Here is a 26,759-nt window from a genome sequence, read left to right on the forward strand (position 1 = left end):
TCAGATTAAATGTAATAGGCTCTGGCTCCCTAGCAACATGCTGTATACATTCACTATTGTATATTTATTTTTGCAAATAATGTCAAATCTAGAATATTTAAAAAAAAATATTTACAAATGAAGAAGCAGTCATTTGAAAATTGTAAATTATATTTTAATTTACCTTCCAGTTCTTTGAAGCTCAGGGCCACTGTGGCCCTCATGTTCTTCCATCTCTCCTAATGCTGCTGTTCCATTCGGCACCCCTGGAGTTTTACGTTTCTCCTAAAAGAAAAAGCATTGAATTGCAAATAGAAGGTTTAAGAGGATTTTTTCTGAAAAAATAAGTTATTTTGAAAACATCAGGTGACATTGTAAAAACTGCATACAGAGATACAATATAAATCAATCAGCTTCTATGGAGTTGTGATGAACTTTATTTGGGCCATTAATATTGGATTTTCTTTTTGTTACAAAATTATTACAATAATTAAAGAGCAACCATTCAGTTTATTACACCAGCATATTGATTAGTCTCTTTTGAAATTGCCAGATTTATCATGTTACCTGGCATTTAAATATTAAGAATAAAATTATTGTAGAAGCTGACAACTGATTAATAGAACCGCATCAAACAGTGTTTTGCACTACTTAATGTGGTAGTCAACAAATACTCAGTTGGGAGCTGCATTGTTTCAACTGATTCACACAGATGGCTACAAAATGAATAGTTTGGTACAAACATTTTCAGTGCTAGTTCAGTTTGCCAATATTACTTACCTGTGATGGGACATTTTTTGGTGGTTCTATGCGTATGGATGGGTCCCACTCTCCTGGAGGAAGCACAGTAACTTGGTCAAGAAATTCATCTATCCCAGAGACCAAGTCGTTACGATCCTTAGCCTTGTATGCAACATCATGAAATACCTATTAATGCATAGAAATTGGTACCAAATTACATTTGAAAAAATAAACTTGCATGCAACAATTTTACTAATGGGTGCATGCAAATTTCCAGTAAAAGAAAACAATATTATCTTTTATTTATATGGTATTACCAGAGTTCCATAGAGCCCTACACAGGAAATAGAAGATACTACAAAATTACATAAGTAAATTAGACAGTTACAGACAAGTTTACAAATTTCCAAGTGTACATAATTACATAATTCTGAGCAGATTCTTTGTCACAGATGACTGAAAGCCTAGCTTCAACCCTGGTCAAATCTAAAGTCTAACAGAAAAACAATGACTCCATAAATAAGGTACTTCTGGGGATTGCTCTCAGTTACTTTAAAATCAATTTTTAAGAGTGGAGAAAATTTGAAGAGAATTCTGGGAAAATCTGTCATGTAGCCACTTCTACTTGTAACAGAAAGGCAGATGTATGTAGGAGCGTCATTGGCTTACTGCTAAACTAGGTTGGGTCACAGGGCAGCTATTAAACTCCAAGTGGCCCAGGGGCCCTATGCAAGATATAAGACAAACCTTACATCAGTGGTTCCCAGACATGGTCCTCAAGACACCCTAACACTCCAGGTTTTAAGGATATCCATTCTTGAGCACAGATGGTTGAATCAAAATAACTGATATACTGATTAGTTTGCCTGTGCTAAATCATAGATATCCTCAAAACCTGGAGTGTTAGGGTGCCTTGAGGACCGACAAAAATCCCTGCCTAACATTTTTATTCCAACATACATTGTCAAGTCTTCTCAAGCAGTAGAATTTAGGTGAGACCAGAATTCTTTTAAGACTCATTATAGTTTTAGAACTTGATCTAGATTTACAATTAGGATCTAGGTGGGATAATGTTAGTCATAGATAGGTTCATATTTATGTCTCTATAGAGGCAAAATAAAATAGAATTAGATAGGGGTAAGACTATTAAGTAGGTTGGCATTTCATCTAATTAACATTTGTTTAAAATTTGCCTTAAACTGAATCACTTTAAACTCTTCTCTTTAAAACATAGAGTTCTTTTAGGGACTGTACTATTCAGACTCCTTTATTAGGAAGTCTAATGGTAGGTTCCCAGTTCTGATGGGCTAAAGATAAAACTACCTTTTGTTCTTTTATAAACACAGACTAGGTAATACATTAGGCGATCAACTCTGCATTAACCACATAAGTAGGAGCTCTTCCTTATCATATGCTATTATGTTATTTTTCGTCCCCACTTTGCAGATAATCCCCACCATATTTATTGGGACAGGGGCACGATGACATGATCAAACATATCATGGTGCCCACATCGCCCCAGCGCTCCCCCTCCTGACTTGGCAGCCCCTTCCAGAGCTTTGTGGGCAGCTCCGTCACTGCCTCATGGTCCTTGGGTCTGGCTATCAGGGTGTCATTGGACGCTAAAGCTAGGAACCCATTGTATATACAGCTGCAAAGAGTGTCTTCTGGACACTTTGTGCAATGCCACTCTCCCACGTGCTTGATGACATGATGCCATGCGCAAAGAGGGAAGGGCCAGCAAAGGCTGCATTAAAGTCTAGGGGTTCAATCCAATTACATGTGAAGGGTGCGATGTGCGATTGCAATAGATGAAAATTCGGGCAGCCATAAAGTGTGGCTGCTGCCGCGATTACTCACACCCTCAAGATGACCATGGCTTATTGGATTCACCCCTAGGTGTAAGAGTGCATAATGAATGGTTGTTAAGAATAAGATTGTAGTGAGGAAAATCTCCTTTATCCCAGATATGTCAGCTGACTTGGAGGAAATATGAAATAGCATATATAATTATATAGAAAACATACATTAATAAACAAAATAATTAGAGAAAATATTTCACCAGTTGTGGAAGCAGAATTGTGAACCCACCCAAATTTTGCAGTTCCATATTGAGTCTTAGTTCGGAACGCCTGAGGAGATCTGATCCGAGTAGTGATTTGGATATTCCCAGGGTTCAGAATTTGGAACTTGAAACTGAATTCTGGGTTTTGTTTTTATGCATTTTCAAGAAATCCAAAACCTAAGATTCAAATGTGAATCCTGAACCAAAACACTTGAGGGTGATTTTGAAAAATCAAAACACAACAATGAAATTAGGACCTAAACCAAAACACAAGACTCCTTGCACATCTCAGACTTTGAGTTCAAAGTTGACATTAAGGTCCAGAATTGAATAGTCCTATTTGAAAGAAGGAGCTGAAAGTTTGGTTCCTGTTTAATTAACTCTTTCAGTGCTGCGATTTATCTTTTAAAGTTAGTATAGTGTTTTAGCTGGTGGTATTTAGAGCATCATACTCCAACACATTCACGAATATATTCAGCTTCAGTGCCTTTCTCATTCATTATTAACCAGGCTGATTCTTAGCCTTGTTACAACAAGATGCATTTATATTTAAACAAGCCACTGTGTTCCAAACAAAAAAATATATCAACTGCGCTGAAATGCAAGGGGTGCAGCTACTCAACAGGTTACCACTAACCAGAATACATATATGAAACAACAAAATTATGAATAGCGCTCCCCAATTGGGATATATATCACCAAAACGTAATGTCCATCAGATTCTTGCAAGGAATAGTGATGACAGTGTTTCACGTTCTGATATCTTCTTACATAGACGTCCAAGATACCTCAAATGAGATCAGAAAAAGACGCCTCTCATAGCGTAAAACAATTTTTTCATTTATTCTAAAACTTTATAAAAATTCATGTAGTGACAATGAACAAGTTATCCACCACCATACAGAGTAACTGCGTACCAGAGTGGGCCTATACAAGGCATGTGTTGCACATGGAAGGGTTAATCCCGGGCGTAACTCCTCCACAGTCCAGCTGTTCCGCCTTTCAAGGTTCCACGCCGTATCAGTCTCTGCCTGTGATGCTCTCCACTGCTGGCCAGGACGGGTGTGTCTTTTGGCGGTGAGCTCCAACTGCCAGGAAACGCTTCTGTCTCCAATACTTCCTTCACGATGAGCGCCTCTGGCATACAGCGTCTCAATAGCAAACGTGAATGCAGGAGGATTTTCTGGATATACTCAGCAGATGTACAAGTCCTTTGGGGGGTACAGGGGTAAATCTCTGATGCGTTTCACACCCCAGGGTGCTTCCTCATAGATTGAGTCTATCCAGAAAATCCTCCTGCATTCACGTTTGCTATTGAGACGCTGTATGCCAGAGGCGCTCATCGTGAAGGAAGTATTGGAGACAGAAGCGTTTCCTGGCAGTTGGAGCTCACCGCCAAAAGACACACCCGTCCTGGCCAGCAGTGGAGAGCATCACAGGCAGAGACTGATACGGCGTGGAACCTTGAAAGGCGGAACAGCTGGACTGTGGAGGAGTTACGCCCGGGATTAACCCTTCCATGTGCAACACATGCCTTGTATAGGCCCACTCTGGTACGCAGTTACTCTGTATGGTGGTGGATAACTTGTTCATTGTCACTACATGAATTTTTATAAAGTTTTAGAATAAATGAAAAAATTGTTTTACGCTATGAGAGGCGTCTTTTTCTGATCTCATTTGAGGTATCTTGGACGTCTATGTAAGAAGATATCAGAACGTGAAACACTGTCATCACTATTCCTTGCAAGAATCTGATGGACATTACGTTTTGGTGATATATATCCCAATTGGGGAGCGCTATTCATAATTTTGTTGTTTCAAGCCACTGTGTTCATTTGCCTTTTTATCTGAAAATTGAGAAAACTTAGTATACTGTAGCATGTGTTAGGTTATATGTCCATTTGCACATATTTTATAATATAGTTATAATTTATTCATTTAAATAGATTATTTGTGTCCCAGTAAAATATGTATTGAGTCTGTATGCATGCTGACCTACTTTCCAATGTGGCTTTCTATAACTCACCCTTAAAGTTTCAATACTGTTACTCAAGCTTCATGAAAGCAGCACTCACACTTACTGTAGGAAAAGGTAGTAGTGCAGGGACATTATCCTGTAGGTAGTGCCTTAAGTGATAATTTATTATTTCATCTTGTAAACCAATTTAAAAGGTTTTCAACTGGGGCTGTAAGCAGCAGACTTAAAAACTGCTGTATGAGGAACCACCCAGGATTAGGCTAGGGGAAGGGGTTGTGCTATCGTCTTTTACTAAGTATTAGTGCACCTCTAAAAAGGTCACATCACTAAAATATTAATAAATATATTAATGTAATACTTCCAAACTCTCGCAGAATGTCTGGGACAGTGTAGAATTTTGAGGGGCTGTCCGTGACTGGCAACATAGGTGGTCCGCATGGGTTGGACGATGCAGTTGCAATTCACACTGAATCGTTTCATTATGGCCCTACCCCCACATTACTACAAATTGCCATGGCACCTCCTTTTCCCCTGGACATCAGACATGAATGGTTACTCAGACTGACTTTTGGATCCGGTCAGCTGGGTCCAGGAAGTCTACGCTCAATGACGCAGACCCTGGGCCCAGCATGCCTGCAAAATGGGGGCTACTTGTCTCTCTTTCTAAAACAGACCCGTCTTCCATCCCAGGAATGGGCAATAAGAGCATGGCTTCTGCTATCATTCTAATGCAGGGGAGGGCAATAAGAGCATGGCTTGTGCTGTCATTCCAGTACAGAGGAGGGTAATAAGAGCATGGCTTGTGCTGTCATTCCAATACAGGGGAGGGCAATAAGAGCATGGCTTGTGCTATCATTCTAATGCAGGGGAGGGTAATAAGAGCATGGCTTGTGCTGTCATTCCAATACAGAGGAGGGTAATAAGAGCATGGCTTGTGCTGTCACTCCAATACAGGGGAGGGTAATAAGAGCATGGCTTGTGCTGTCATTCCAATACAGGGGAGGGCAATAAGAGCATGGCTTGTGCTTTCATTCTAATACAGAGGAAGGCAATAAGTGCATGGCTTGTGCTTTCATTCAAATGCAGGGGTGGACAATAAGAGCATGGCTTGTGCTGACATTCTAATACAGAGGAAGGCAATAAGTGCATGGCTTGTGCTTTCATTCAAATGCAGGGGTGGACAATAAGAGCATGGCTTGTGCTGACATTCCAATACAGGGGAGGGCAATAAGTTCATGGCTTGTGCTTTCATTCAAATGCAGGGGTGGGCAATAAGAGCATGGCTTGTGCTGGCATTCCAATACAGGGGAGTCCAATAAGTGCATGGCTTGTGCTTTCATTCCAATGCAGGGGTGGGCAATAAGAGCATGGCTTGTGCTTTTATTCTAATGCAGGGTAAGGCATTAAGTGCATGGCTTGTGATTTCATTCAAATGCAGGTGTGGGCAATAAGCGCATGGCATGTGCTTATATACTAATGCAGGGGAAGGCAATAAGCGCATGACTTGTGCTTTCATTCTAATGCAGGGGTGGGCAATAGGCGCATGGCTGGTGCTTTTGTGGGCAATAAGGGCATGGCTTGTGCTTTCATTCTAATGCAGGGGTGGGCAAAAAGCGCATGGCTGGTGCTTTCGTGGGAAATAAGGGCATGGCTTGTGCTTTCATTCAAATGCAGGGGTGGGCAATAAGAGCATGGCTTGTGCTGTCATTCTAATGCAGTTGTGGGCAATAAGAGCATGGCTTGTGCTGGCATTCCAATACAGGGGAGTCCAATAAGTGCATGGCTTGTGCTTTCATTCCAATGCAGGGGTGGGCAATAAGAGCATGGCTTGTGCTTTTATTCTAATGCAGGGTAAGGCATTAAGTGCATGGCTTGTGATTTCATTCAAATGCAGGTGTGGGCAATAAGCGCATGGCATGTGCTTATATACTAATGCAGGGGAAGGCAATAAGCGCATGACTTGTGCTTTCATTCTAATGCAGGGGTGGGCAATAAGCGCATGGCTGGTGCTTTTGTGGGCAATAAGGGCATGGCTTGTGCTTTCATTCTAATGCAGGGTTGGGCAATAAGAGCATGGCTTGTGCTTTCATTCTAATGCAGAGGTGGGCAATAAGAGCATGGCTTGTGCTTTCATTCTAATGCAGGTGTGGGCAATAAGTGCATGGCTTGTGGTTTCATTCTAATGCAGGGGTGGGCAATAAGAGCATGGCTTGTGTTGTCATTATAATGCAGGGGTGGGCAATAAGTGCATGGCTTGTGCTTTCATTCTAATGCAAGGGAAGGCATTAAGCGCAAGAGATTCATCTGTAACAAGCTGTCCCCATGCAAATGCACATCTCAGAATAGGATGCAACTCTGACTACACACCCACAGCGCTCCCATCATACTGCCGTTAGATGGTTCTCCTCACTGCTGTCCAGTTGACACCCAGAAATCCCCATTTCACGGATGAACAATGGCCAAGATGTGTCTGGCTCTGAATCCTTGAGATAAGACGGTGATGTGTATATTGGCTACAGTGCATGTGCAGTATGGTAACACCTGGTAGCTGTGGACACACTTAGATCTGGGTATGACTCCGGATCACTCAGAGATAACACAGCGATATGTTATAACTGTTGTGATGTGTCAACAGTCACAATGGTAACATTAAGGGGTCTATGTACTAACCTTGCAGAGAGATAAAGTGGACAGATCTGAAAACTATCAACCAATAAGCTCCTGTCATTTTTCAAACACAGCCATTACCATGGAAGTTAGGAGTTGATTTGGCTGGTACTTTATCTCCATCCACAGCTTAGTACATATTGCCCATTTTCAAGCCAACATTCTCTCACTGTCAGCTTTCGGAATGTTGACATTATTAATGTATGCCACATGAGGTTATGTATATTTAAACCAAATCTATTAGATATAATAATAGCTGAAGAATTATTACCTCATCTGTCATTAATGTGGCAATAGATCGTCCAATTTCATGATACTGCTGCCCCTTTCCAAGTGGTCCCAGAAGTATGAACAGAAACCTGTAACAGAATTAGTATTATAAGAGTAATCAGATAGGATAGCCACACTGTAAATACATTGGTCTTTGTCCTAGTGGGATCTTAAAATCTACAGTAAGTTTCCTATAACATGGACGCATGCACATACACAGCGGTTCATTTTAGAGCATGCACTTGGAGTGTGGGAGGAAACCCATGTATAGAGAACATAGAGAATACATACAAACTCCACACACTGTGTGCTGGTTGGAGTTGAACCCATGACTCCAGTGCTATGAGGTAGAAATGAACCACTATGCCACTCATAATGAAATACAGTAATTAACCAGATACTATACACAGACTGTTGCAATTCATAGTCAGTTTGTTCTGCTCTAGAGTTATTATTGAAATAATAACCAATGCACCTTTGCTTTTAACTTTGGAGTTGCCATCCTATTGTTCAAGACCAATGTATAAGGAAGTTATCAATGATAGCATCTTACAGAAAAGAAGCAAGATGTTAGCATGAAAATTCCACTTTATTATATATAAATGCCCCATATGCAGGGGGCGCGGTGCACTAATTGGGGTTCCCCATCACTTTACGCAGAAAACGACACCCAAAAAAGTAAAAACACTCATGTCGACCTTTTCATGTGTCGACCTTTCACGTGTCAACCATTTTCACGTGTCGACCATTTGTCCATGTCAACCATGTTTATGTCGACCAATAGTGGTCGACCTAACGAGTGTCGACCTTATTGTCGACCATTCATACTGGAACCTTGTGCCTGTGGGATTGAATTGAATTTACAGACTATGGGGGTAATTCTGAGTTGATCGCAGCAGCAAGTTTGTTAGCAATTGGGCAAAACCATGTGCACTGCAGGGAGGGCTGATATAACATGTGCAGAGAGAGTTAGATTTGGGTGGGTTAATTTGTTTCTGTGCAGGGTAAATACTGGTTGCTTTATTTTTACACAGCAATTTAGATTTCAGTTTGAATACACCCCACCCAAATCTAACCCTCCCTGCACATGTTATATCTGACCCCCCCCCCCCCCTCCCCCTGCTGTGCACATGGTTTTGCCCAACTGCTAACAAAGTTGCTGCTGTGATCAACTCAGAATTAGGCCCTATAACTTTATGGAAATGCAAAAGTTAGAAAAACAAACAGGCAGAATGTCATTGCACGTAATCGCAAAGCAAAACTGGTGTGCGAGTTCCCTACTCTGCCAATCGACCTTTCTTCCTGTGAAACTCGATTCATGTAACATTTCTCAGGGACTGAGTAATGTCTATTAGAGTCATCCAATAGTTGTATTAGATAAATATAAAGGAAACCTACAAAACACAGAGCTTTTAATGGAGAACTTGAGAAAAAAACAAAAACAATACAACTGAATAATACATTTTTTCATTTAGGTCATTATTTAACAGAAAAGAAAATGTGTTACTAATTGTAACATTTATTATGGCTGATGATGCAGCAGCTGGTGTCAGCTTTCATAACTGATATGAGATTTAATTGGTGTGCTATATTTTGTCAACATAGTCTACATGCTGACATTCATGATGGTGATTCTGATATAAATGCCTGAATGTTGACATTCGGCATTACAACAATGGGATATTGCATTAAGGGGCAGCTTGGGGTACCAACCAAGCAACTACTGTCAATGACCGTTAGGAGCTGATTGGTTGGTACTTTATCTCTCTTCACTTTATCACTCTCCAAGCATTGATAAATCTGCCCCTGTCAGTCTTACCCTAACCTTAATAGCAGCCTCACACCTAAAACCCACAATGGAGACATTATGTTGTCGATATTCTGAAGATCAACAAACGGTTTGCATAATACAACGTTCTGACTGGGTGTAAAGTATTTTTAAAAATACTTTTTATACTTAATTAATAAAAAATCCTGCCAATTTCTGAGCGGATTTGTGGGGAAACAATTACCAGTTAAATGGTAAACACGAGCATTATCATTAAGTAAATAGTGACAAAATGTAAAATGTCACGCAGCTGTAGTAAATATGTTAGGTTTTATGTCACGAGTCACAGCAGTGCTTCTGTAATTAAGGTTACATTGTCTGACCAATCCAAAACATGCTGCAGTTCTGTCAAAGTGCCCCAATAAAGGTGGAAAGTATAAGAGTCATACCCCATTCTCAGGACCACTAAAGACGGGATACATGCGATATCCCAGCAGACCGGATGCTGGCTGTCACTATACCAACAGTGGAATCCCGTCTGCTGGAATCCTGGCAGAAAGTCCCTCGCAGGTTCGCTGCGCTCACCATACATCAGACCCGGTGGCTCGCTGCACTCACCATAAGTTCTATTCCCACTCGGTTGGTGGCGTAGATCCCACTCGAGTGGGAATACGGATCCGGTGTCAGAATTACGTCTGTTGGTTAATCGTCAGGTGTCTGGATTACGGCGTCGGCCTCCTGAACGTCGGGATCCCGACAGCCGGCAAAACTGACTGCATCCCATAAAGACATCGCTACATAATTTAAATTAAATTTGGACTGAACCACTTGAAAGCTGGCATTTATAATATATTACCATGATATAAATAGCACATACTGTACCTTGATGGAATGGGGACCTCTGTAAGCCCAGAGAGCAGGACTGCAGGAGAAAGTCTGACGAAGGCAACTACTGCGCGATCTAAAAATTCCAGTTCACCAACTAGGATATTTGAAGCTTCTGCTCCAGGTGGGATCTTCTTCATGAAATGCAAGTCGAACTAAATGGGGAAAAACATTTGAGTAAAACTGAGTGTGTGTGTGTGTGTGTGTGTGTGTGTGTGTGTGTGTGTATGTGTTTAAATAGATAGATAGATAGATAGATAGATAGATAGATAGATAGATAGATAGATAGATAGATAATGTTTTGATAATACAACTGATATTCTGACCACAATAAACTGTTATACACTTTATACAGGGGTAAATAATAAGAATTTACTCACCGGTAATTCTATTTCTCGTAGTCCATAGTGGATGCTGGGAACTCCGTAAGGACCATGGGGAATAGCGGGCTCCGAAGGAGACTGGGCACTCTAAGAAAGAATTAGGACTACCTGGTGTGCACTGGCTCCTCCCTCTATGCCCCTCCTCCAGACCTCAGTTAGGGAAACTGTGCCCGGAAGAGCTGACACAATAAGGAAGGGATTTGGAATCCCGGGTAAGACTCATACCAGCCACACCAATCACACCGTACAACTCGTGATACTATATCCAGTTAACAGTATGAACAACAACTGAGCCTCACGAACAGATGGCTCATAACAATAACCCTTTAGTGAGGCAATAACTATATACAAGTATTGCAGACAATCCGCACTTGGGATGGGCGCCCAGCATCCACTACGGACTACGAGAAATAGAATTACCGGTGAGTAAATTCTTATTTTCTCTGACGTCCTAGTGGATGCTGGGAACTCCGTAAGGACCATGGGGATTATACCAAAGCTCCCAAACGGGCGGGAGAGTGCGGATGACTCTGCAGCACCGAATGAGCAAACTCAAGGTCCTCCTCAGCCAGGGTATCAAACTTGTAGAATTTTGCAAATGTGTTTGAACCCGACCAAGTAGCAGCTCGGCAAAGTTGTAAAGCCGAGACCCCTCGGGCAGCCGCCCAAGAAGAGCCCACTTTCCTCGTGGAATGGGTTTTTACAGATTTAGGATGCGGCAGTCCAGCCGCAGAATGTGCAAGTTGAATCGTGCTACAGATCCAGCGAGCAATAGTCTGCTTAGAAGCAGGAGCACCCAGCTTGTTGGGTGCATACAGGATAAATAGCGAGTCAGTTTTCCTGACTCCAGCCGTCCTGGAAACATATATTTTCAAGGCCCTGACTACATCCAGTAACTTGGAATCCTCCAAGTCCCGAGTACCCGCAGGCACCACAATAGGTTGGTTCACATGAAAAGCTGAAACCACCTTAGGAAACCTATCCATATGAAAAATCAGATAAGGGCTTTTACATGACAAAGCTGCCAATTCTGATACACGCCTGGCCGACGCCAAGGCCAACAGCATGACCACTTTCCACGTGAGGTATTTTAGCTCCACGGTTTTAAGTGGCTCAAACCAATGCGACTTTAGGAAATCCAACACCATGTTGAGATCCCACGGTGCCACTGGAGGCACAAAAGGGGGCTGAATATGCAGCACTCCTTTAACAAAAGTCTGAACTTCAGGCAGTGAAGCCAGTTCTTTTTGGAAGAAAATCGACAGAGCCGAGATCTGGACCTTAATGGAACCCAATTTTAGGCCCATAGTCACTCCTGACTGTAGGAAGTGCAGAAATCGACCGAGCTGAAATTCCTCCATTGGGGCCTTCCTGGCCTCACACCAAGCAACATATTTTCGCCATATGCGGTGATAAATGTCTTACGGTCACATCTTTCCTAGCTTTAATCAGCGTAGGAATGACTTCCTCCTGAATGCCCTTTTCTTTTAGTATCCGGTGTTCAACCGCCATGCCATCAAACGCAGCCGCGGTAAGTCTTGGAACAGACAGGGCCCCTGCTGCAGCAGGTCCTGTCTGAGCGGCAGAGGCCATGGGTCCTCTGAGATCATTTTTTGAAGTTCTGGGTACCAAGCTCTTCTTGGCCAATCCGGAACCACAAGTATAGTTCTTACTCCTCTCCTTCTTATTATTCTCAGTACCTTGGGTATGAGAGGCAGAGGAGGGAACACATAAACCGACTGGTACACCCACGGTGTCACTAGAGCGTCCACAGCTATCGCCTGAGGGTCCCTTGACCTGGCGCAATATCTTTTTAGCTTTTTGTTGAGGCGGGACGCCATCATGTCCACCTGTGGCCTTTCCCAACGGTGTACAATCATTTGGAAGACTTCTGGATGAAGTCCCCACTCTCCCGGGTGGAGGTCGTGCCTGCTGAGGAAGTCTGCTTCCCAGTTGTCCACTCCCGGAATGAACACTGCTGACAGTGCTAACACATGATTTTCCGCCCATCGGAGAATCCTTGTGCCTTCTGCCATCGCCATCCTGCTTCTTGTGCCGCCCTGACGGTTTACATGGGCGACCGCCGTGATGTTGTCTGACTGGATCAGCACCGGCTGGTGTTGAAGCAGGGGTCTTGCCTGACTTAGGGCATTGTAAATGGCCCTTAGTTCCAGAATATTTATGTGTAGGGAAGTCTCCTGACTCGTCCATAGTCCTTGGAAGTTTCTTCCCTGTGTGACTGCCCCCCAACCTCGAAGGCTGGCATCCGTGGTCACCAGGACCCAGTCCTGTATGCCGAATCTGCGGCCCTCTAGAAGATGAGCACTCTGCAGCCACCACAACAGCGACACCCTGGTCCTTGGAGACAGGGTTATCAGCTGATGCATCTGAAGATGCGATCCGGACCACTTGTCCAACAGATCCCACTGAAAGATCCTTGCATGGAACCTTCCAAATGGAATTGCTTCGTAAGAAGCTACCATCTTTCCCAGTACTCGCGTGCAGTGGTGCACCGACACCTGTTTTGGTTTTAGGAGGTCTCTGACTAGAGATGACAACTCCTTGGTCTTCTCCTCTGGGAGAAACACCTTTTTCTGTTCTGTGTCCAGAACCATCCCCAGGAACAGTAGACGCGTTGTAGGAACCAGCTGCGACTTTGGAATATTCAGGATCCAGCTGTGCTGTTGTAGCACTTTCCGAGCTAGTGCTACTCCGATCAACAACTGTTCCCTGGACCTCGCCTTTATAAGGAGATCGTCCAAGTACGGGATAATTAGAACTCCCTTTTTTCGAAGGAGTATCATCATTTCGGCCATTACCTTGGTAAATACCCTCGGTGCCGTGGACAGACCAAACGGCAACGTCTGGAATTGGTAATGACAGTCCTGTACCACAAATCTGAGGTACTTCTGGTGAGGAGGGTAAATGGGGACATGCAGGTAAGCATCCTTGATGTCCAGTGATACCATGTAATCCCCTTCGTCCAGGCTTGCAATAACCGCCCTGAGCGATTCCATTTTGAACTTGAACCTTCTTATATAAGTGTTCAAGGATTTCAAATTTAAAATGGGTCTCACCGAACCGTCCGGTTTCGGTACCACAAACATTGTGGAATAGTAACCCCGTCCCTGTTGAAGGAGGGGTACTTTGGTTATCACCTGCTGGGAGTACCGCTTGTGAATCGCCTCCAGCACCGCCTCCCTGTCTGGGGGCTTAGTTGGCAAAGCTGATTTGAGGAAACGGCGAGGGGGAGACGTGTCGAATTCCAGCTTGTACCCCTGAGATACCACTTGTAGAATCCAGGGATCCACCCGTGAACGAACCCACTGGTCGCTGAAGTTCCGGAGACGGGCCCCCACCGCACCTGGCTCCACCTGTGGAGCCCCAGCGTCATGCGGTGGACTTAGAGGAAGCGGGAGAGGACTTTTGTTCCTGGGAACTTGCTGTTTGGTGCAGCTTTTTCCCCCTACCTCTGCCTCTGGGCAGAAAGGACGCGCCTTTAACCCGCTTGCCTTTCTGGGGCCGAAAGGACTGTACCTGATAATACGGTGCTTTCTTTGGCTGTGAGGGAACATGGGGTAAAAATGTCGACTTCCCAGCCGTCGCTGTGGAAACGAGGTCCGAGAGACCATCCGCAAACAATTCCTCACCCTTGTAAGGCAAAACCTCCATGTGCCTTTTAGAATCCGCATCACCTGTCCACTGCCGAGTCCATAATACTCTCCTGGCAGAAATGGACATTGCATTAATTCTAGATGCCAGTTGGCAAATATCCCTTTGTGCATCTCTCATGTATAGGACTACGTCTTTAATATGCTCTACAGTTAGCAATAAAGTGTCCCTGTCAAGGGTATCAATGTTATCAGACAGGGAATCTGACCACGCAGCTGCAGCACTGCACATCCATGCTGAAGCAATAGCCGGTCTCAGTATAATACCTGAGTGTGTATATACAGACTTCAGGATAGCCTCCTGCTTTCTATCCGCAGGCTCTTTTAGGGCGGCCGTATCCGGAGACGGTAGTGCCACCTTCTTTGACAAGCGTGTGAGCGCTTTATCCACCCATGGGGATGTCTCCCAACGTATCCTATCCTCTGGCGGGAAAGGGTACGCCCTTAGTAACTTTTTGGAAATTACCAGTTTCTTATCGGGGGAAACCACGCTTCATCACACACTTCATTTAACTCTTCAGAAGGGGGAAAAACCACAGGTTGCTATTTCTCCCCAAACATAATACCCTTTTTTGTGGTACCAGGGTCAATGTCAGAAATGTGCAACACATTTTTCATTGCCGTAATCATGTAACGGATGGCCCTATTGGAATGTACACTAGTCTCATCGTCGTCGACACTGGAGTCAGTATCCGTGTCGACATCTGTGTCTGCCATCTGAGGTAGCGGGCGTTTTTGAGCCCCTGATGGCTTTTGAGACGCCTGGGCAGGCACGGACTGAGAAGCCGGCTGTCCCACATCTGCTATGTCATCAAACCTCTTATGTAAGGAGTTGACACTGTCACGTAATTCCTTCCACATATCCATCCACTCAGGTGTCGACCCCGCAGGGGGTGACATCACATTTATCGGCACCTGCTCCGCCTCCACATAAGCCTCCTCATCAAACATGTCGACACAGCCGTACCGACACTCCGCACACACACAGGGAATGCTCTGACTGAGGACAGGACCCCACAAAGTCCTCTGGGGAGACAGAGAGAGAGTATGCCAGCACACACCACAGCGCTATAAATCACAGGGATGTACACTATAATGAGTAATTTTACCCTATAGCAGCTATATATATATATATATATATAGTATTTGCGCCTAAATTTAGTGCCCCCCCTCTCTTTTTTATCCTATTGAGCCTGGAAACTGCAGGGGAGAGCCTGGGGAGCGTCCTTCCAGCGGAGCTGTGAGAGGAAATGGCGCCAGTGTGCTGAGGGAGATAGCCCCGCCCCCTTCACGGCGGACTTCTCCCGCTTTTTTTATGGATATATGGCAGGGGATTTTACACATATATAGTCTTAATGACTATATTATGTGTATTTTTTGCCAATGTAAGGTAATCATATTGCAGCCCAGGGCGCCCCCCCCCCCCAGCGCCCTGCACCCATCAGTGACCGGAGTGTGAGGTGTGCATGGGGAGCAATGGCGCACAGCTGCAGTGCTGTGCGCTACCTTAATGAAGACCGGAGTCTTCAGCCGCCGATTTCCTGGACGTTCTTCTTGCTTCTGGCTCTGCAAGGGGGACGGCGGCGCGGCTCCGGGACCGGACGACCGAGGCTGGGCCTGTGTTCGATCCCTCTGGAGCTAATGGTGTCCAGTAGCCTAGAAGCCCAAGCTAGCTGCAAGCAGGTAGGTTTGCTTCTCTCCCCTAAGTCCCTCGTAGCAGTGAGTCTGTTGCCAGCAGATCTCACTGAAAATAAAAAACCTAAATATACTTTCTTTTCTAGAAGCTCAGGAGAGCCCCTAGTGTGCACCCAGCTCGAGCCGGGCACAGATTCTAACTGAGGTCTGGAGGAGGGGCATAGAGGGAGGAGCCAGTGCACACCAGGTAGTCCTAATTCTTTCTTAGAGTGCCCAGTCTCCTTCGGAGTCCGCTATTCCCCATGGTCCCAGCATCCACTAGGACGTCAGAGAAATTAAAACATAACATTGGAATTTGTGTCCTGGAACAATTATGTCATTGTGTTCTCATACAATTTAAGTACATATAGATGTAATATTTTGCCAAAGAAACCAGTTTTTTATTGAGTGAACTTTACTTTCCTCGATATCTATTTTTTTTGGTTGTCAATGTGCACACAACTATTAGATTTTATTAGCTCAAGGCACATGTACTCCGATATGTTTTCACATAATTTAAGTAATTTATTGAACTAGATGATTTCTTATATTACTTAGAGGCACCTCCTTGACTAGATTGCATATTGACCCCCTCCATGTACAGCACTGTGTAAAATGTCAGCATTTTATAAATAAATAATAACAGGACTGTAACTTGGGCGGTGCAGCCAGTGCCGCCACACAGAGTACAGATGCACTGTGAGAGGAACTAGCCAGGTACTAGCTGTGATATATATTACAAATATACATCTCAGCCACGGGTACCAAGCTCTTTCTTTGTATGGTGCGCCATCCTGGATGAGCTCCCACAGTCTGGAGGGAGAGACTTCATGACATCTCTCCAGAGTGACTGCCGATGGGCATAATGAACGGAGGAGCCATTCTGTGACTGGAAAAAAACAAAAAAGGTAAGCAGCACAGCAGCTCTCTGCAGGAGGAAGGGTGGAGAGAAGAGTAGACATGATGATGATGATGAAGGATGATGACAATAAGGAGGAATGAGGAGGAAGAATAATGATGATGAGGAGTAATGAGGAGGAGGAGCTCCACTGTGGTCTAATGTGTATAAGGGGTTCTACTGTGTGGCATAACATATATAAGGGGCTCTACTGTGGCATTATGTGTATAAGGGGTACCACTGTGTGGTATAACATGTATAAGGGGTACTACGACACTACTGTGTGGGGTAATGTGAATAACGGACACTACTGTGTGGTGCAGCATGAATAATAGACACTACTGTGTGGTGTAATGTGAATAACGGACACTACTATGGGGTGTAATGTAAATAACAGACACTACTATGCGGTGTAACGTGAATTGGTACTATCATGGGCGTAGCTACCATAGGTGCAGGGGATGCGACTGCTATGGGGCCCAAGTTATCTCTGGGGCCGAGCCTTCCCCTGCACCTACTGTAGTTACTGAGTGAGCACCGGCGCTGGCATCTTTTACCTTTATGTGTGCTGCTGCACTGCAGCCACACCTGCTCACCCAGCCACCAGCTCCACCTCTCCTGAGTACTAATGCTGGAAGAATGCATGGCTGAGGCTGCAGGGACATCCAGGGACCACGGCCACGCCTCCTCCCAGCGTCTGTGAGAAGACACGAGGCAGATGAGGCGGCAGTGCAGCCCCAATGGAGAGTGCTGTGGGGAAGGGGTTTCTATGGAGTAATCCATGGGGGGAAGGGGGGCACGCATGGCGATGGGGGGCAGGCCTGTTCCGTGGCATGGAAGTATGCTATGGGGCCCTGTCTGGCATAGCTACGCCCCTGGGTACTATTGGAACTATTCTGTGGTCAAGCTCCTACCCCATGAAGCCAGACCCCTTTATTTTGGCACATGCTATCACTATTTTAAATGAGGGGAGGAGCAGGGATGTCATGAATTCTCTTTCTTGCTCAAAATGTCTACTCATGGCTCTGAATAATAATGATACACATATTAGTCCTAGTAAAATTAATCCTAGTAAAATTGCAATTCACTAAGACCTCCATGTCTCAATTCTATACACATCACTATTTTTGAGGCTCACCTAAAGTGTATAAGGATAGTGGGGATTAGTCTTCTTAAATTTAATCATTTCTCATTATTTAAATAAAAATTTTCCACACATAGGACAATTATCTGTTGAACATTTTGACCAGCTTGGTTTTGGAAAGAGGTCCTTTGCTAATATAGTCTGTAAGTAACACATGTGTGGAGTACATAATGGTACTTTTTCTATTTGGAATGGAATGTAATTTAGTGATAATATATTGTTTTGTAGAAAGTATTCAACGTCTCTGAACCTTAGAGGGTTTCAACCCATTTGAATATACATAAGGTTGCCTAATGGACTGATTCTTTTGGTATGCACTTTATGGATTTTTTTATCATCACTCTATCCCCATTGAATGGGGTAGTAAAATAACACACTGTATGTATAGTGAAGTCATAAAATATGTCATTCTCCTGTATCTGTTCTGTGACTAGCCAGTATTTGAATGCCCTCATCTCCACTTGATCTACTGAATGTCTAATATTTGGAATTGTTTGATTAACAATCCTTTAATAATTGTGTTTTTTTTGTATCTTAATTTCTTTTACTTATATATTGTAATGTGTATGTTTTTACCAGCTATATTGACCATCCCTCTGAAGAAGTCCACGCAGGACGAAATGCGTCAGGGTTGAAGACAGACTGCAAAGAAACCCTACACCATTGTACATTTGACACAAATTGTGATCTAATTGTAAAAAAGGGTTACCTCTGTCTAGATCGAGCAATATTGCTTTTAATAAACTGTTTTACGCCATAATTATTTGGTCCATTTTAGTTGGTAATTGGTTAAAGTGATTGAGAGTGCCCTCTGATTCAATTGCTGGAGGTGTTGTTTTGTAAGGTCCTCACTAACAGGGGTATCGAATTAGAGGGCTGCAACACCAGCGCAGTAATTAGGTACAATTGTGTTGTGATAGATAGATAGATAGATAGATAGATAGATAGATAGATAGATAGATAGATAGATATACAGTAAATAAATAAATATATATATATATATATATATATATATATATATTAGGGGTGTGCACCGGGCCATTTTTCGGGTTTGGGTTTTGGATCTTAATCTCCTTCGTGTTTTGGTTTGCGGGTTTTGGTTTGGGGGGTAACCAGACACCCAGAGAGGCATAGAATAAGGGGGGCACATACAGGCAAAGAATGAAGGGGGAGGGGGGTACACAGAGAGAGGCATAGAATAATGGGGAGCACACACAGGCACAGAATGAAGGGGGAGAGGGGGTACACACAGAGAGGCATAGAATAAGGGGGGGGCACACAAAGGCACAGACTGAATGGGGGGTGCACACAGAGAGGCATAGAATAAGGGGGGCACACACAGGCACATAATGAAGGGGGATACACACAGAGCAGCATAGATTAAGGGGGGACACAAGATGGCAAAGAATAAAGGGGAGGGGGGATACACACGGAGGCATAGAATAAGGGGGGGCACACACAGGCATAGAATGAAGGGGGAGGGGGGATACACATGGTGGCATAGAATATGAGGGGGGACACAGTGAAGCAAAGAATGAAGGGGGGAAGGGACACAGAGAAACATAGGGGGATATCAAATTAGCCCCGATGCCGATTCGGCCAATAAAAACAGCCGGTCGTCGCGATTACTGACCAATAGTCATTATCACGGTATCCAATTACAGGCCGCTTTTATCGGCTGAAATTGGACCCACGATCATGCGATAATACATGGGAATGGGGATAAATCCCCAATCCCATGTTTCAGTGCAGCTCCGGCAGGACACTTATCACGGTTTATGCATCGGGTGCTGGAGGTTCCTGAAGCAAAATCCCAGATAAACGCCGGCATCAGGGTTAATTGGATAGCACCCAGCAATACAATTACAATTACTATTATTAACAGTGGTTAATTGGATATCCCTCATAGAATGAAGGGGAAGACGATGCGTGCTGATGGTGTGCTAAGAGACTATAGACAGGGAGGTGATGGTGTGCTGAGAGGTGAAAGTGTGCTGAAAGACGATAGACAGGGAGGTGATGGTGTGATGAGAAATGATGCGATGGGGAGGTGATGGTATGTTGAAAGATACAGGAAGGAGATGATGGTGTAGCTGAGAAACACAGGGGACAGGAAGTGACATGGGGGGCACGAGTCTGGTTGAACCACTATTGTATGATAATGACCTTGTTAATATTCCTATACAAACATGTATCTTTCAGGTGATGTGACTTACATGAATAGTGAATACCAATTGAAGACATTGTCTTCCCAAGGAGGATGCATTTCTTCAGAGGTTCCACATTGTGAAAAACCATCATATAGGCAAGGTGTGTATGTAATGGAAAGGAATGTTCCCATAGTGATGAGATGTGTGGATGGGTCATATGTCATGTTGGCGCGGCCCATTTACAGTGGCCATGCCCCTTCTGGCATGTGGCCACACTCACTTTTCGTCGTGCGCGCACATAGTGTTCTTTCTTTTTGTGTGTGCTTTTTTTGGGGGAGGGAGAGGGGTGCGTCGTTCTTCATCTTGCCCTGGGCGCTGAAGACCCTAGTTATGTCTCTGGCCCTAACACAGTGACAGCACACCTACACAAGCAGCACCCCAGGTTAACTCAACTCTCATGCTGCAACCCCTCTGCTCTCTCCTGCCCCCCTTCCCTAACCTGCCTATCCAATTACAGCACAGAATACCGCACAGTAGGAAAACGAAAAAAGCAACAACGGCTGCGCTGTAGATCAGGAGTTGATGAGTTAAAAACGAGAGCCAACGTGTGGATATATGAATTTAATATTTAATAGCAGTGCTTCACAATTAGAAAATATGAAATAATAAAAATAATTTTAAAACAGTAAAAGCACACCTTTATCTGTCTGAGATGATTCGTAGCTAATTAGCCATGTACTTAGTAATGAATATGAAACTGTCCGTATTCCACAAGACGTTAATGATAGCTGAAGTGGGGAGGATTCAATAGTATTGGTGCAGTTCCAAAAGGTTAAAGCTCTGAGTCACCAGGTAAATGGTGGTAGGATTTATTACCTCTCAAGTGGGCTGGTTGATTAGCCGAGCGTCCTGGCGCGTTTCATCACTCTCACGTGACTTTGTCGAAGGTATATTCCTGCCTCCAGACTGACCAATATTTAAAGCCAGAACGGCTAATAACAGACAGATGTCGGTGATCAATAAATGATTAAACACAGGTGTATTCAACACACGTCGGCTCTCATATATGAACAAAGTTTTTAAGCAGTAAATTAGTAGATATGGCAGATATCACTTATAGCAATAAAGAACAACCTATCGCAGGAAGTAAGGTACAAATAAGAATAAGCAGTCATGTAAAGTGTATCAGTGTTCATTTAAAAGATGCATATTACAATTCGCTATCAATTATTACAATATAGACAGTCCAAGTTTCTTTCAATCTCATCCCGAGGCTACTATCAGATGTTTCCAATGCGGCCATTGTTTCAACTCGGGATGTTACTAAAGAGATAAATATGACTATCTTTTAAGTCAAAATTAGAGGTACTAGATAGGTAATCAATGAGTTATTATCAGACACCATACAAATCTTGATAAGTATTCTTGATTTAAACAAAACTCATAACAATATTAATAACAAGCATTCACCAATATTACTGGTGTGGAATCGAACCTAGGTCCGTACAGAGTCGCAACTCTGTGCCCTAACCCGATGCGCCACTGGGTCCACTGAGTGTGGGGCGGACACAATGGAGCATAGGATCGCAGAGTGTTTTTAGTCCGCACATACAGCCTCTTGTCTCCCTTATCTCGATGTGATTATATTCATATAGAGGAGGAACGAGAGAATTGTTTACTATAACATGAGGACAGATCCATATACAGGCTGAAGAAAAGGGAAAAAATTATAAATATAGAGGGGAAGACCCAGTCTCTTATTCTATCAAGAGATATGGCTCCGGGGTTCCATATACAAAATGAAACTATAGTATCACTATTACAAATTCCTTGATCTAATCGGATATAAATGGAACCTCTTAGCCCAGGATATATAATATAATGGTGGACCTAATAGATGCATGTTCTGAAAATTAGCGTATAAATCACTCTGGAAATTTGAACCATTAATGGTAGATCTGTATATGGATCACAGACAGATAGATAAATGGAACGGAGACCAGTGGATAAGCCACCAGTATAATAGATGAAAAAAATGCTACTATCTATTAGTTATCAGAGAGCAAACTCAATACATTCATTTAGACCCTCCAGAGTAAGAGTTCCCAATTTATGAATCCAGTAATTCTCTCTGAGACATAATTTTCTGTATCTGTCTCTACCACGAACTGTGGGCATGATCGTTTCAATACCAATTAACTGGATATCATCTGGATTTTTATAGTGTTTATCTGAAAAGTGTCTGGAGACACTATGAAACATGAAGCCTTTTTGAATGTTACGTCTGTGTTCAAGGAATCTAATCCTCAATTTCCGTCTTGTCCTTCCCACATAGATTAGATTACATTTACATATCAATAGATAAATTACAAAGGAACTATTGCAATTAATGTGTGAACGTATCTCCACTTGTAAAGAACTAGGTGTATTGAAAACCTTCACATTATTTAGAATATATGAGCAAGTGATGCATTGATTCGCACCACATTTAAAACATCCTGTAATTTTGGGAAGCCACTGGGAACAATATCTTGCACCAAGTCTCTTTACAGATAAAAGAAATGTAGATGATAACTCAAGTTCTGTTAAAACTTCCCAGTGGCTTTACACTTTACATGACTGCTTATTCTTATTTGTATATTACTACCTGTGATAGGTTGTTCTTTATTGCTATAAGTGATATCTGCCATATCTACTAATTTACTGCTTAAAAACTTTGTTCATATATGAGAGCCGACGTGTGTTGAATACACCTGTGTTTAATCATTTATTGATCACCGACATCTGTCTGTTATTAGCCGTTCTGGCTTTAAATATTGGTCAGTCTGGAGGCAGGAATATACCTTTGACAAAGTCACGTGAGAGTGACGAAACGCGTCAGGATCCCGCCTTCATGTACACCTGGTCTAGGTGAATACTTGGTGCAATCCGAATTGGTCTAGCTACAACATCATCTGACCATTTCACCGCTACAGGCAGCTGCCGTCCATCTCACCGCTGCGGTCAGTGACAGCCATCCGGCGGCTTCTGCATCTCCTCTCCGCGGCAGAGTGCATTGGGCAGTGCAGGACTTTTAGCCGAGGACGCTCGGCTAATCAACCAGCCCACTTGAGAGGTAATAAATCCTACCACCATTTACCTGGTGACTCTGAGCTTTAACCTTTTGGAACTGCACCAATACTATTGAATCCTCCCCACTTCAGCTATCATTAACGTCTTATGGAATACGGACGGTTTCCTATTCATTATTAAGTACATGGCTAATTAGCTACGAATCATCTGAGACAGATAAAGGTGTGCTTTTACTCTTTTAAAATTATTTTTTATTATTTCATATTTTCTAATTGTGAAGCACTGCTACTAAATATTAAATTCATATATCCACACATTGGCTCTCGTTTTAACTCATCAACTCCTGATCTACAGCGCAGCCGTTGTTGCTTTTTTCTTGCTTGTTCCACCACTCCACATAGTGTTCCTGGCAAGCGCAGTATCTCAGGAGTTTTTAATTTTAAATTAATAATTTATCCACTATATTGTTGTTGAGGCGCTGTATTAGTAATTTTTTGTTTTGGTTTATCTACACAGTAGGAAAACGTCCTTACTGTGCACTCTCTAAGTCCAGAGTGAAGATGGCGCTGACCACCAGAACTATATATAGAATCCAAAACCTGCGAGATCCGACAGCAGTAAGATGACGTTTTGCCTTGCTATTGGATCTGAGTTAGGCGCGAAAAACCGATCCTGACTTGGATCCAGGCTTGGATCTCAAAGTTCGGGGCGGTTCGGTTCTCAGAGAACCGAACCCGCTCATTCCTAATATATATTAGTACTTTAGGCAGCAATACTAGTCAAGTTGTGTCTGTGTACACACAACTAAAGATAGGTCTGAATAGTCACAAGGACCTTCAGTTAACCAAAGAAGAACACCAATAGAATGACCAGTTGCGCTAATACAAATACCAAGTGTATTTTATAACTGAAAAAACACACACATAGAATAGTACTCTTTGCAAACATACCTAAGGGTGCAAAATGTGTAAGAGGCACTACCTTTCTATTATCCAGAAAAGGACATATTGCCCGGGAGTACCAACTATTTGACCCATCGTATAGCGATTCATCTGACCATATCAGCTGCTACATTGTCCTCACACCCCTGAGGGTGAAAATTTGTCTGCTGGGCCTCAGTGGTGGGAGACGGTGCCAGCCAGCAGCGCAACAGACATTGCTGAGAGCGGCACACAGTGGAACACAGCCAGTGTACGAGTGGCTCCGGCACAGACTGTCAGCCGGGAGACGCACCTGGCAGGCGGGAGAGCACCAATTGTTATCAACAGCACTTCTACATTTTTACCCCTTTCAGACTAGCAAAAATTTCCCATGTTATTGCACATGAACACGCATCAACCCGGGATTTTTCCTAGTCTGAAAGGGTCCTAAAGGAATATTCCGGGCCGAGCGTCCCGGCATTTCATCCCAGGTCGTGACCTGGGTTGAAGCCAGAATCGACCCGGGATGTGTGCAGTGTGAACGAGTAAGTCGGGTCAAGGTGACCCGGCACCCGTTCTCTGCACAGGTAGAGGCGGCGCTTGGAGATTATAATCTCCAAGTGCCACCTCCTGTAGCGTCAGTAGTTACGTCACCAAACCGGCAATATGCCGGGTCGGGCCGCATGTCTGAAAGGGGTCTAAGCCGGGTCGCACCTGGTAAGCACCTGTGTGCAAATTCCCAGGTGCGACCTGGCTGTGTCAGTCTGAAAGGCATATCATCAGTGGATTGGTAAACCTCCCATTCTAAATTACTTGCACTGCTGTGAGCATACTGTACTAGCTGGATTGAACTGTTCATATGCACTAAAGCAGTAATGGATTCAGTAGACCTTCTATAATATAATTCTCTAAGCAAGAGATCCATTTGCAAATATCAAATACTTTTCCTTACTTTTGCATTTTTTATATATATTTTGTATGTGTTTTTCAGTCACAAAATACACTTGCTATTTGTTTTAGCTAGGGATGAGCGGGTTCGGTTCTCAGAGAACCGTACCGTACCGAACTTCACCATTCTAGTCCGGTTCCGAGCCAGGCTCGGGTTTTCCCGCCTGGCTCGGAAACCAGAACGAGGCAAAACGTCATCATCCCGCTGTCGGAATCTCGTGGGGTGTGGATTCCATATAAGGTGCCGCGCGTCCCCGCCATTTTCACTCTGGCATTGGAGAGTGTAGAGAGAGGACGTGTCTCCGTTCTCTCAGTGTCCTCAGTGTCCGTGTCTTGTGCTGAATCTGTCCAGTCACAGTGCTTGTGTCCTCTGCTGCCATATGTCCAGTGCTGTCCAGTGGTACTGTGTTGTGCTGCATCAGTTCAGTGGTGGTGTGTTGTGCTACATCAGTCACAGTGGTGGTGTCCTCTGCTGCCATATGTCCAGTGCTGCTGTATAATAAGTCCCTTACAGTGTTGCTGTGTTGTCCTGCATCAGACCAGTGGTAGTGTCCTGGCCATCAGTCAGTCCAGTGACCATTCAGAGTCATGGTGTCCTCTGCTGTCATATGTCCAGTGCTGCTGTATAATAAGTCCCTTACAGTGTTGCTGTGTTGTCCTGCATCAGACCAGTGGTAGTGTCCTGGCCATCAGTCAGTCCAGTTACCATTCACAGTCATGGTGTCCTCTGCTGTCATATGTCCAGTGCTGCTGTATAATAAGTCCCTTACAGTGTTGGTGTGTTGTCCTGCATCAGACCAGTGGTAGTGTCCAGGCCATCAGTCAGTCCAGCGACCATTCACAGTCATGGTGTCCTCTGCTGTTATATGTCCAGTGCTGCTGTATAATAAGTCCCTTACTGTGTTGCTGTGTTGTGCTGCATCAGACCAGTGGTAGTGTCCTGGCCATCAGTCATTCCAGTGACCAGGCAGTCACAGTGGTATATGCTGCTGCTATATGTCAACTGCTGCTGTATAATAATAATAATAATAATAACAACAACAACAACAACAACAAGTCCCTTACCGTGTTGCTGTGTTGTGCTGCATCAGACCAGTGGTAGTGTCCTGGCCATCAGCCATCAGTCATTCCTGTGCCGCATATTGTGTTATATAACTCCAGAAACATAATGGAGAACAAAAATTTGGAGGATAAAATATGGAAAGATCAAGAACCACTTCCTCCTAGTGCTGAATCTGCTGCCACTAGCCATGACATAGACGATGAAATGCCATCAACATTGTCTGCCAAGGCCGATGCCCATTGTGATAGTAGAGGGCATGTAAAATCCAAAAAGCCAAAGTCCAGTAAAAAGACCCAAAAAAAGAAATTTAAATGGTCTAAGGAGAAACTGAAAGTTTCCAATATGCCATTTATGACACGGAGTGGCAAGGAATGGCTGAGGTCCTGGCCTATGTTCATGACTAGTGGTTCAGCTTCACATGACGATGGAAGCCCTCATAACTGTGGCCTTGACACTTATGTTGGTGTTAGACGTGCGTCCGGT

General features: G+C 43.7%; 1 protein-coding gene across 4 annotated transcripts in view; it reads right to left on the reverse strand.

The window, feature by feature from the left end:
- The window catches only part of SLC4A10 (solute carrier family 4 member 10), a 562,469-nt gene that overhangs the window by 107,210 nt on the left and 428,500 nt on the right, over positions 1-26,759 (reverse strand). For all 4 annotated transcript variants that reach the window (XM_063933638.1, XM_063933637.1, XM_063933636.1 and 1 more), the window contains exons 8-11: positions 10,351-10,508; positions 7,702-7,789; positions 760-906; positions 164-264 (exon numbers count right to left, since the gene is read on the reverse strand). In XM_063933638.1, coding sequence (XP_063789708.1) covers positions 164-264; positions 760-906; positions 7,702-7,789; positions 10,351-10,508 — 494 coding nt within the window. The remainder of the gene's footprint in view (positions 1-163; positions 265-759; positions 907-7,701; positions 7,790-10,350; positions 10,509-26,759) is intronic.

Source organism: Pseudophryne corroboree, chromosome 7 (genome assembly GCF_028390025.1).
Source record: "Pseudophryne corroboree isolate aPseCor3 chromosome 7, aPseCor3.hap2, whole genome shotgun sequence".
Lineage (NCBI taxonomy): Eukaryota > Metazoa > Chordata > Amphibia > Anura > Myobatrachidae > Pseudophryne > Pseudophryne corroboree.